This window comes from Poromitra crassiceps (assembly GCF_964638095.1).
Source record: "Poromitra crassiceps genome assembly, chromosome: 7".
NCBI classification, from domain to species: Eukaryota; Metazoa; Chordata; class Actinopteri; order Beryciformes; family Melamphaidae; genus Poromitra; species Poromitra crassiceps.
The window spans coordinates 19,103,270-19,116,487 of NC_139628.1; the positions used below are offsets into that span (position 1 = coordinate 19,103,270).

At 42.9% G+C, this 13,218-nt stretch overlaps 1 protein-coding gene across 1 annotated transcript in view; it reads right to left on the minus strand.

Annotated features, from left to right (window-relative positions):
• Positions 1–9,943: 9,943 nt before the first annotated feature.
• LOC310779456 (scavenger receptor cysteine-rich domain-containing protein DMBT1-like) overlaps positions 9,944–13,218 on the minus strand; it is a gene marked incomplete at both ends in the record, with an annotated part of 74,509 nt that continues 71,234 nt past the window's right edge. Inside the window, 2 exons of the mRNA XM_083639989.1 lie at positions 9,944–10,273; positions 12,339–12,544. Coding sequence (XP_083496115.1) covers positions 9,944–10,273; positions 12,339–12,544 — 536 coding nt within the window. The remainder of the gene's footprint in view (positions 10,274–12,338; positions 12,545–13,218) is intronic.

Consider the following 13,218-nt stretch of genomic DNA (forward strand, 5'->3'; position numbering starts at 1 on the left):
GCAGAGTTATTAGCCAATCAGACTTTCACACAATTCAACGGATCAGAAGTACACTGCACTGTGGCCTATGACCTTGAAACTAGGTGGGCACATCAGTGACAACAGCTTACAGCCGCAACACGTTTGGTGCTTGTAGCCCAAAAAACCATTTCAATTTGTGCTAAGCTAAGCTTTCCATTTGTGCTGCTGGTGCCAGCTATCACCAGAGTGATGTTAGCAATTGTGATTGCTGGAGATGGGTCTGTAGTAACTTTGGTGTTGCCTGCTGGTCAAACCAAAAGAAAAATGTCCGTGAACCACATCGCTAGGTAGGCCCCACTGACACCAAATCTAACAAGGAAATGTCCCTTTTCCACCCACAGTTCTTCCTGATAATTCAACCCGATCTCCAAAAAAATTGTAAAATAGCAACGTTTGTGGACATACGTTGGTATTTTACGATGTCGGCTAAGAAATTGTAAAATGGGAACGTATGCGTCTACAGCGGTGGGCGTGGTTTGGGCGTGTTTTACGGAGATTTTCTGTTTCTAACCCCTCCCCCTACTCTAATCCTCACCCTAACCACTCAGAACGTTACTATTTTACATTTTTCGAGCCGAAATTGTAAAATAGCAACGTTGGTCCATATCGTTGGTATTATACAATTTTCTAAGAGACTGTGTTGGATAATTGTGTGCAAAGGTGCCACTTTCTCTAAACTCCATTTAGTAATAATGTTCACAACAAAATCTATTATTTTGACTGTACATTTGGCTTATTGTGCAGAACATGATGTCCACTCTGTGTGGTTTACATTAATGCTCACATAAAGTAAATCCACCAGTTATATGTGAGTAATAACATCTGTAATGTACTTAAAAAATAGAGACACATTTACCTTCACAGATCACAGCAGCGTATTCACGGTGGACACAGTTGTTGGTGCCAAACCCTGGGTGTCTACAGTCTGTTATTGATGACTCACTTCCTGAACAGATGACATCATCCAGCCAGATGGGCCCTCTGCCCTGTCCAAAACGTGCACTCGGTGGTGCTGCCAGGACTCTGCCACAACCCAGCTGTCTACACACCACCTGAGCATCAAGCAGGTCCCAGTTATCATCACACACTGTCCCCCACTGTCCAAGGTGGAAGACCTCCACTCTGCCAGAACAGGAGCTGTTCCCTCCATCGGCCAGGCGGACCTGCACCTCAGCTGCAGTGATGTGTGCTGCTGCTGCTGTGCTGCTGCTGCTGCTGCTGCTGGTTATCACCTGAGTGACGTCAGTGGAAAATGGTCTTGAAGGAGTTGCTGTTGGAGGGCTTGTTGGAGCTGCTGTCATGTTGACTTCTGTTCAAAATGAAAAACAAGCAGTGCAACAATGAACGTGTCATAGTTGACTAGTGTTCATACAGTTCAGAGGGAGAACATAATTCCCCCAGTTGTTTTGTTATGGAACAGATATGTATGTATGTTCTTGTAGCATTACAATAAATAGATGAAATTAGCATGTCAATATATTGGAGTGATATTGGCACAGTAAGCATTAGAACAATAGTCTGACATCACAAGCTTGTAGACAGGGAGCACTCGTTAGCAACAAACAAAAGTACAGCACGCACATCTACTCAGCATTGCAGGTGCAGGACAACAGACCATCAACATAGGTTAAAAAGTAGATTCTGCACACTGCATTGTAGACTTAACTCCCAGTTAAATAAACTGGGAGTTAAGTCTACAATGCAGTGTGTGGACTCTACTTTTTAACCAGCACTCGTTAGGAACCCATTGTTTTTAACAATTCTTCTTATTCTTCACACATTGTACTTGGCCCTAGCTCCATCATGTGATTGGTCTTTTGTGGGCAGTGGTGGCCTAAAGGTTAGAAAAGCGAACTTGTGACTGGAAGGTTAACCCCAACCACACTAGTGGAGCTGCTCAGTATAAAATAAAGGTTAAAAAAAGTTTTCAAATTTGACACAAACATGGCAAACTGCAAGTCTCCAAGCGGTTTTGTTACATTTCTGCTACAAGGGGGGTATAACATGCAGCGAAACATAAACAGTCCTCGTGGGCACCCCGTTTGACCTATTGAAACTTAGCACAGCACTTAGTATGTCAAACAAATCTGCAATTGGAAGCAATGGTGTCCATCTGGGTAATTTGTCCACCATCTTGGAAATTTTGAAAAACTGTTGAAAATCCTCTCCTCGAACTGTAAGTCCAAATGACAACAAATTTGGTATGCATGGCCGATGGACATGCCCAAATCATTTAAAGTGGCAGAGTTATTAGCCAATCAGACTTTCACACAATTCAATGGATCAGAAGGACAATGCACAGTGGCCTATGACCTTGAAACTAGGTGGGCACATCAGTGACAACACTTTACAGCCGCACCACGTTTGGTGCTGGTAGCCCAACAAACCATTTCAATTTGTGCTAAGTTTTCCATTTGTGCTGCTGGTGCTGGCTATCACCAGAGTGATGTTAGCAATTGTCATTGCTGGAGATGGGTCTGTAGTAACTTTGGTGTTGCCTGCTGGTCAAACCAAAAGAAAAATGTCTGTGAACCACATCGCTAGGTAGGCCCCACTGACACCAAATCTAACAAGGAAATGTCCCTTTTTCCACCCACAGTTCTTCCTGATAATTGTGTGCAAAGGTGCCACTTCCTCTAAACTCCATTCAGTAATAACGTTCAAAACACAATCTATTATTTTGAGTGTAAATTTGGTTTATTGTGCAGCGAGATGATGTCCACTCTGTGTGGTTTAAATTACTGCTCACATATCAAGTAAATCCACCAGTTATATGTGAGTAATAACATCTGTAATGTACTTAAAGAATAGAGACACATTTACCTTCACAGATCACAGCAGCGTCTTCATTGTGACCACAGTTGTGGGTCCCAAACCCTCGATGTCTACAGTCTGTTATTGATGACTCACTTCCTGAACAGGTGACATCATCCAGCCAGATGGGGCCTCTGCCCTGTCCAAAACGTGCACCCTGTGGTGCTGCCAGGACTCTGCCACAACCCAGCTGTCTACACACCACCTGAGCATCAAGCAGGTCCCACTCATCATCACACACTGTCCCCCACTGTCCAAGGTGGAAGACCTCCACTCTGCCAGAACAGAAGCTGTTCCCGCCATCGGCCAGGCGGACCTGCACCTCAGCTGCAGTGATGTGTGCTGCTGCTGCTGTGCTGCTGCTGCTGCTGCTGGCTATTACCTGAGTGACGTCAGTGGAAAATGGTCTTGAAGGAGATGTTGTTGGAGGGCTTGTTGAAGGTGCTGCCATGTTGACTTCTATTCAAAATGAAAAACAAGCAGTGCAACAATGAACGTGTCATAGTTGACTCAACACAGTCTCTTAGAAAAACGTATAATACCAACGATGTGGACCAACGTTGCTATTTTACAATTTCGGCTCGAAAAACGTAAAATATTAACGTTCCGAGTGGTTAGGGTGAGGATTAGAGTAGGGGGAGGGGTTAGAAACAGAAAATCTCCATAAAACACGCCCAAACCCCGCCCACCGCTGTAGACGCATACGTTCCCATTTTACAATTTCTTAGCCGACATCGTAAAATAGCAACGTTTGTCCACAAACGTGCCTATTTTACGTTTTTTTTTGGAGATCGGGTTGAGTTGACTAGTGTTCATACAGTTCAGAGGGAGAACATAATTCCCCCAGTTGTTTTGATATGGAACAGATATGTATGTATGTTCTTGTAGCATTAAAATGAATAGATGAAATTAGCATGTACATATTATTGGAATGATATCTGCACAGTAAGAGAGCAAAAGTTTGGCATCACAAGCTTATAGACAGGGAGCACTCGTTAGGAACCCATTGTTTTTAATCAGATTCTTATAATTTTGCACATTGTAGCCTAATCCACTCTAGCTCAGCATGTCATTGGTCAAAGGTTTTTAAATTTGGTACAAACATGTGTTACAGTCCTTCTCACATGGTTATGCTAATATTTACTTCTATTTGCTATGACTGATTTATCTTTGATGTGTGTGGGTGTTCATTTAGAAGGATATAGAGGCACCCTTTATACCTCTATATGACCTCTGTGTCCATATGGTGCCTTTTTGGCCATAATGGGTTGCCATAGGCAGACTTAAATTGGATGCCGTGCTTGCACTAAGGGTTCAGTCTGGTCCCTACAGAAGAGGCGTTTGTGGCCCGCCATGCATCTTGTTGATAGTCTATACTAGTTTCCGTCTTGTTTTGTTTTGTTTTGTCACTTTTGTTCTGTCCCACTTATAGCGCAGGAGGATTACTCTGGATTCCTCATGCAATCAACAGAGTGGAGCTGGCGCAGTGTCGTGGCCGGCCAGGATCGCTCCCGAGGGAGCGTACCTATGTTCCCCGGGTCCTATATTCCCCGGGTCCTATGTTCCCCGTTTTTGTGTGACCGGGGAACATAAAACCCTTCCTAACCTCCCCCAGACCCTAACCCAAAACCTAACCTCTCCCACCCCTCACGCCTAAACCTAAGGTCGGCATTGCGGGTGGTCGGCATAGCGGATAGACACCCCAAATGTTACGGAGAGTGTTAAAAACGGGGAACATAGGACCCGGGGAACATAGGACCCGGGGAACATAGGGATGACCCCGCTCCCGAAGGCCATGTCAGCTAATGTCGGAGTGAGTAGCCTACTTACATAACAATACTTAAATCAGCCTTTTCATTCTTTCAGTGTTTATTACTTCATGTTACCATTCTCGGTGAAGTAGTGGAAAGCCCCTAGACAACGAATGATGCCAAGTTAATTAATGATGCATTTCTGCCGACCCGTATCATTATGTTGGCCCGTGCAGGATTGAGATAATGAACACTAATGCGAATTGTAACGCATGGCAAACTGCGTTAAGCAGGTCTCTGGGTGTTTTTGTCATATTTCGGCTACAGGAAGGGCGCTATAACAAGCAGCCAAACTTATAGTCCTCTTGGCGCCCCAGTTGACATAGACAATTGAAACTTGGTATGTAGCTCTCATTTAGTATGCAGAACAAATCTCCAATTTGGACCCATAAGGTCCATCTGGGTGGATTGTCCACCATCTTGGGAATTTCCTGATTATTGTGTCCAAATGTGCCACTTCCTCTAAACTCCATTTAGTAATAATGTTCAAAACACAATCTATTCTTTTGACTGTACATTTGGCTTATTGTGCGGCGAGATGATGTCCACTCTGTGTGGTTTACATTACTACTCACATATAAAGTAAATCCACCAGTTATATGTCAGTAATAACATCTGTAATGTACTTAAAGAATAGAGACACATTTACCTTCACAGATCACAGCGGCGTCTTCATTGTGACCACAGTTGTTGGTGCCAAACCCTGGATGTCTACAGTCTGTTATTGATGACTCACTTCCTGAACAGGTGACATCATCCAGCCAGATGGGCCCTCTGCCCTGTCCAAAACGTGCACTCGGTGGTGCTGCCAGGACTCTGCCACAACCCAGCTGTCTACACACCACCTGAGCATCAAGCAGGTCCCAGTCATCATCACACACTGTCCCCCACTGTCCAAGGTGGAAGACCTCCACTCTGCCAGAACAGGAGCTGTTCCCTCCATTGGCCAGGCGGACCTGCACCTCAGCTGCAGTGATGTGTGCTGCTGCTGCTGTGCTGCTGCTGCTGCTGGCTATCACCTGAGTGACGTCAGTGGAAAATGGTCTTGAAGGAGATGTTGTTGGAGGGCTTGTTGAAGGTGCTGTCATCTTGACTTCTATTCAAAATGAAAAACAAGCAGTGCAACAATGAACGTGTCATAGTTGACTAGTTTTCATACAGTTCAGAGGGAGAACATAATTCCCCCAGTTGTTTTGATATGGAACAGATATGTATGTATGTTCTTGTAGCATTAAAATGAATAGATGAAATTAGCATGTCAATATATTGGAGTGATATTGGCACAGTAAGCATTAGAACAATAGTCTGACATCACAAGCTTGTAGACAGGGAGCACTCGTTAGGAACAAACAAAAGTAGAGCACGCACATCCACTCAGCATTGCAGGTGCAGGACAACAGACCATCAACATAGGTTCAAAAGTAGAGTCTGCACACTGCATTGTAGACTTAACTCCCAGTTAAATAAACTGGGAGTTAAGTCTACAATGCAGTGTGTGGACTCTACTTTTTAACCAGCACTCGTTAGGAACCCATTGTTTTTAACAATTCTTCTTATTCTTCACACATTGTACTTGGCCCTAGCTGCAGCATGTGATTGGTCTTTTGTGGGCAGTGGTGGCCTAAAGGTTAAAAAAGCGAACTTGTGACTGGAAGGTTAACCCCAACCGCACTAGTGGAGCTGCTCAGTATAAAATAAAGGTTAAAAAAAGTTTTCAAATTTGACACAAACATGGAAAACTGCATTAAGCAAGTCTCCAAGCGGTTTTGTTACATTTCTGCTACAAGGGTGGTATAACATGCAGCGAAACATAAACAGTCCTCGTGGGCACCCCGTTTGACCTATTGAAACTTAGCACAGCACTTAGTATGTCAAACAAATCTGGGTAACGCTTTAGAATACAGCCCGCAAATAAGCATGTAGTTAGAGTATAACAACGGGGTTTAGGGCTGTAGTTATAGTCTAACTACGGGGTTTAAGGAGTGAATTATAAGATCTGTACTTATAGTCTAACTACGGGGTTTAAGGAGTGTAGTTATAGTATAACAACGGGGTTTAAGGAGTGTAGTTATGGTATAACAACGGGGTTTAAGGAGTGTAGTTATAGTCTAACAACAGGGTTTAAGGAGTGTAGTTAGAGTATAACAACATGTTTAAGGAGTGTAGTTAGAGTATAACAACGGGGTTTAAGGAGTGTAGTTAGAGTATAACAACGGGGTTTAAGGAGTGAAAAAATACTTTAACTAGAGGGTAACAAGATCTGTACTTATAGTCTAACTACGGGGTCGCGGGCTGTATTATGAAGCAGGGGACAAATGTTTGTACTTATAGGCTAATTACGGGGTACCACACTGTACTTACAGGGTAACTACGGGGTCTAAGGAGTGTAGTTAGAGTATAACAACGGGGTTTAAGGAGTGTAGTTAGAGTATAACAACGGGGTTTAAGGAGTGTAGTTAGAGTATAACAACGGGGTTTAAGGAGTCTAGTTAGAGTATAACAACGGGGTTTAAGGAGTCTAGTTAGAGTATAACAACGGGGTTTAAGGAGTGTAGTTAGAGTATAACAACGGGGTTTAAGGAGTCTAGTTAGAGTATAACAACGGGGTTTAAGGAGTCTAGTTAGAGTCTAACAACGGGGTTTAAGGAGTGTAGTTAGAGTATAACAACGGGGTTTAAGGAGTGTAGTTAGAGTATAACAACGAGGTTTAAGGAGTCTAGTTAGAGTATAACAATGGGGTTTAAGGAGTGTAGTTAGAGTATAACAACGGGGTTTAAGGTGTCTAGTTAGAGTATAACAACGGGGTTTAAGGAGTCTAGTTAGAGTATAACAACGGGGTTTAAGGAGTCTAGTTAGAGTATAACAACGGGGTTTAAGGAGTCTAGTTAGAGTATAACAACGGGGTTTAAGGAGTGTAGTTAGAGTATAACAACGGGGTTTAAGGAGTCTAGTTAGAGTATAACAACAGGGTTTAAGGAGTCTAGTTAGAGTATAACAACGGGGTTTAAGGAGTCTAGTTAGAGTATAACAACGGGGTTTAAGGAGTCTAGTTAGAGTATAACAACGGGGTTTAAGGAGTCTAGTTAGAGTATAACAACGGGGTTTAAGGAGTCTAGTTAGAGTCTAACTTAAACTTAAACCCCGTTGTTATACTCTAACTACACTCCTTAAACCCTGTTGTTATACTCTAACTACACTCCTTAAACCCCATAGTTACCCTGTAAGTACAGTGTGGTACCCCGTAATTAGCCTATAAGTACAAACATTTGTCCCCTGCTTCATAATACAGCCCGCGACCCCGTAGTTAGACTAAGTACAGATCTTGTTACCCTCTAGTTAAAGTATTTTTTCACTCCTTAAACCCCGTTGTTATACTCTAACTACACTCCTTAAACCCTGTTGTTATACTCTAACTACACTCCTTAAACCCCATTGTTATACTCTAACTACACTCCTTAAACCCCGTTGTTATACTCTAACTAGACTCCTTAAACCCCATTGTTATACTCTAACTAGACTCCTTAAACCCCGTTGTTATACTCTAACTAGACTCCTTAAACCCCGTTGTTATACTCTAACTAGACTCCTTAAACCCTGTTGTTATACTCTAACTAGACTCCTTAAACCCCGTTGTTATACTCTAACTAGACTCCTTAAACCCTGTTGTTATACTCTAACTACACTCCTTAAACCCCGTTGTTATACTCTAACTACACTCCTTAAACCCCGTTGTTATACTCTAACTACACTCCTTAAACCCCGTTGTTAGACTATAACTACACTCCTTAAACCCCGTTGTTATACTCTAACTAGACTCCTTAAACCCCGTTGTTATACTCTAACTAGACTCCTTAAACCCCGTTGTTATACTCTAACTACACTCCTTAAACCCCGTTGTTATACTCTAACTACACTCCTTAAACCCCGTTGTTATACTCTAACTACACTCCTTAAACCCCGTTGTTAGACTATAACTACACTCCTTAAACCCCGTTGTTATACTCTAACTAGACTCCTTAAACCCCGTTGTTATACTCTAACTAGACTCCTTAAACCCCGTTGTTATACTCTAACTACACTCCTTAAACCCCGTAGTTACCCTGTAAGTACAGTGTGGTACCCCGTAATTAGCCTATAAGTACAAACATTTGTCCCCTGCTTCATAATACAGCCCGCGACCCCGTAGTTAGACTATAAGTACAGATCTTGTTACCCTCTAGTTAAAGTATTTTTTCACCCCTTAAACCCCGTTGTTATACTCTAACTACACTCCTTAAACCCCGTTGGTATACTCTAACTACACTCCTTAAACCCGTTGTTATACTCTAACTACACTCCTTAAACCCTGTTGTTAGACTATAACTACACTCCTTAAACCCCGTTGTTATACCATAACTACACTCCTTAAACCCCGTTGTTATACTATAACTACACTCCTTAAACCCCGTAGTTAGACTATAAGTACAGATCTTATAATTCACTCCTTAAACCCCGTAGTTAGACTATAACTACAGCCCTAAACCCCGTTGTTATACTCTAACTACATGCTTATTTGCGGGCTGTATTCTAAAGCGTTACCCAAATCTGCAATTGGAAGCAATGGTGTCCATCTGGGTAATTTGTCCACCATCTTGGAAATTTTGAAAAACTGTTGAAAATCCTCTCCTCGAACTGTAAGTCCAAATGACAACAAATTTGGTATGCATGGCCGATGGACATGCCCAAATCATTTAAAGTGGCAGAGTTATTAGCCAATCAGACTTTCACACAATTCAATGGATCAGAAGGACAATGCACAGTGGCCTATGACCTTGAAACTAGGTGGGCACATCAGTGACAACACTTTACAGCCGCACCACGTTTGGTGCTGGTAGCCCAACAAACCATTTCAATTTGTGCTAAGTTTTCCATTTGTGCTGCTGGTGCCGGCTATCACCAGAATGATGTTAGCAATTGTCATTGCTGGAGATGGGTCTGTAGTAACTTTGGTGTTGCCTGCTGGTCAAACCAAAAGAAAAATGTCCGTGAACCACATCGCTAGGTAGGCCCCACTGACACCAAATCTAACAAGGAAATGTCCCTTTTTCCACCCACAGTTCTTCCTGATAATTGTGTGCAAAGGTGCCACTTCCTCTAAACTCCATTCAGTAATAACGTTCAAAACACAATCTATTATTTTGAGTGTAAATTTGGTTTATTGTGCAGCGAGATGATGTCCACTCTGTGTGGTTTAAATTACTGCTCACATATAAAGTAAATCCACCAGTTATATGTGAGTAATAACATCTGTAATGTACTTAAAGAATAGAGACACATTTACCTTCACAGATCACAGCAGCGTCTTCATTGTGACCACAGTTGTGGGTCCCAAACCCTGGATGTCTACAGTCTGTTATTGATGACTCACTTCCTGAACAGGTGACATCATCCAGCCAGATGGGGCCTCTGCCCTGTCCAAAACGTGCACCCTGTGGTGCTGCCAGGACTCTGCCACAACCCAGCTGTCTACACACCACCTGAGCATCAAGCAGGTCCCAGTCATCATCACACACTGTCCCCCACTGTCCAAGGTGGAAGACCTCCACTCTGCCAGAACAGAAGCTGTTCCCGCCATCGGCCAGGCGGACCTGCACCTCAGCTGCAGTGATGTGTGCTGCTGCTGCTGTGCTGCTGCTGCTGCTGCTGGCTATCACCTGAGTGACGTCAGTGGAAAATGGTCTTGAAGGAGATGTTGTTGGAGGGCTTGTTGAAGGTGCTGCCATGTTGACTTCTATTCAAAATGAAAAACAAGCAGTGCAACAATGAACGTGTCATAGTTGACTAGTGTTCATACAGTTCAGAGGGAGAACATAATTCCCCCAGTTGTTTTGATATGGAACAGATATGTATGTATGTTCTTGTAGCATTAAAATGAATAGATGAAATTAGCATGTCAATATATTGGAGTGATATTGGCACAGTAAGCATTAGAACAATAGTCTGACATCACAAGCTTGTAGACAGGGAGCACTCGTTACGAACAAACAAAAGTAGAGCACGCACATCCACTCAGCATTGCAGGTGCAGGACAACAGACCATCAACATAGGTTAAAAAGTAGAGTCTGCACACTGCATTGTAGACTTAACTCCCAGTTAAATAAACTGGGAGTTAAGTCTACAATGCAGTGTGTGGACTCTACTTTTTAACCAGCACTCGTTAGGAACCCATTGTTTTTAACAATTCTTCTTATTCTTCACACATTGTACTTGGCCCTAGCTCCATCATGTGATTGGTCTTTTGTGGGCAGTGGTGGCCTAAAGGTTAGAAAAGCGAACTTGTGACTGGAAGGTTAACCCCAACCGCACTAGTGGAGCTGCTCAGTATAAAATAAAGGTTAAAAAAAGTTTTAAAATTTGACACAAACATGGCAAACTGCAAGTCTCCAAGCGGTTTTGTTACATTTCTGCTACAAGGGGGGTATAACATGCAGCGAAACATAAACAGTCCTCGTGGGCAAAAGTTTGACCTATTGAAACTTGATATGTAGCACTTAGTATGTCAAACAAATCTGCAATTGGAAGCAATGGTGTCCATCTGGGTAATTTGTCAACCATCTTGGAAATTTTGAAAAACTGTTGAAAATCCTCTCCTCGAACTGTAAGTCCAAATGACAACAAATTTGGTATGCATGGCTGATGGACATGCCCAAATCATTTAAAGTGGCAGAGTTATTAGCCAATCAGACTTTCACACAATTCAACGGATCAGAAGTACACTGCACTGTGGCCTATGACCTTGAAACTAGGTGGGCACATCAGTGACAACAGCTTACAGCCGCAACACGTTTGGTGCTTGTAGCCCAAAAAACCATTTCAATTTGTGCTAAGCTAAGCTTTCCATTTGTGCTGCTGGTGCCAGCTATCACCAGAGTGATGTTAGCAATTGTGATTGCTGGAGATGGGTCTGTAGTAACTTTGGTGTTGCCTGCTGGTCAAACCAAAAGAAAAATGTCCGTGAACCACATCGCTAGGTAGGCCCCACTGACACCAAATCTAACAAGGAAATGTCCCTTTTCCACCCACAGTTCTTCCTGATAATTCAACCCGATCTCCAAAAAAATTGTAAAATAGCAACGTTTGTGGACATACGTTGGTATTTTACGATGTCGGCTAAGAAATTGTAAAATGGGAACGTATGCGTCTACAGCGGTGGGCGTGGTTTGGGCGTGTTTTACGGAGATTTTCTGTTTCTAACCCCTCCCCCTACTCTAATCCTCACCCTAACCACTCAGAACGTTACTATTTTACATTTTTCGAGCCGAAATTGTAAAATAGCAACGTTGGTCCATATCGTTGGTATTATACAATTTTCTAAGAGACTGTGTTGGATAATTGTGTGCAAAGGTGCCACTTTCTCTAAACTCCATTTAGTAATAATGTTCACAACAAAATCTATTATTTTGACTGTACATTTGGCTTATTGTGCAGAACATGATGTCCACTCTGTGTGGTTTACATTAATGCTCACATAAAGTAAATCCACCAGTTATATGTGAGTAATAACATCTGTAATGTACTTAAAAAATAGAGACACATTTACCTTCACAGATCACAGCAGCGTATTCACGGTGGACACAGTTGTTGGTGCCAAACCCTGGATGTCTACAGTCTGTTATTGATGACTCACTTCCTGAACAGATGACATCATCCAGCCAGATGGGCCCTCTGCCCTGTCCAAAACGTGCACTCGGTGGTGCTGCCAGGACTCTGCCACAACCCAGCTGTCTACACACCACCTGAGCATCAAGCAGGTCCCAGTTATCATCACACACTGTCCCCCACTGTCCAAGGTGGAAGACCTCCACTCTGCCAGAACAGGAGCTGTTCCCTCCATCGGCCAGGCGGACCTGCACCTCAGCTGCAGTGATGTGTGCTGCTGCTGCTGTGCTGCTGCTGCTGCTGCTGCTGGTTATCACCTGAGTGACGTCAGTGGAAAATGGTCTTGAAGGAGTTGCTGTTGGAGGGCTTGTTGGAGCTGCTGTCATGTTGACTTCTGTTCAAAATGAAAAACAAGCAGTGCAACAATGAACGTGTCATAGTTGACTAGTGTTCATACAGTTCAGAGGGAGAACATAATTCCCCCAGTTGTTTTGTTATGGAACAGATATGTATGTATGTTCTTGTAGCATTAAAATGAATAGATGAAATTAGCATGTCAATATATTGGAGTGATATTGGCACAGTAAGCATTAGAACAATAGTCTGACATCACAAGCTTGTAGACAGGGAGCACTCGTTACGAACAAACAAAAGTAGAGCACGCACATCCACTCAGCATTGCAGGTGCAGGACAACAGACCATCAACATAGGTTAAAAAGTAGAGTCTGCACACTGCATTGTAGACTTAACTCCCAGTTAAATAAACTGGGAGTTAAGTCTACAATGCAGTGTGTGGACTCTACTTTTTAACCAGCACTCGTTAGGAACCCATTGTTTTTAACAATTCTTCTTATTCTTCACACATTGTACTTGGCCCTAGCTCCATCATGTGATTGGTCTTTTGTGGGCAGTGGTGGCCTAAAGGTTAGAAA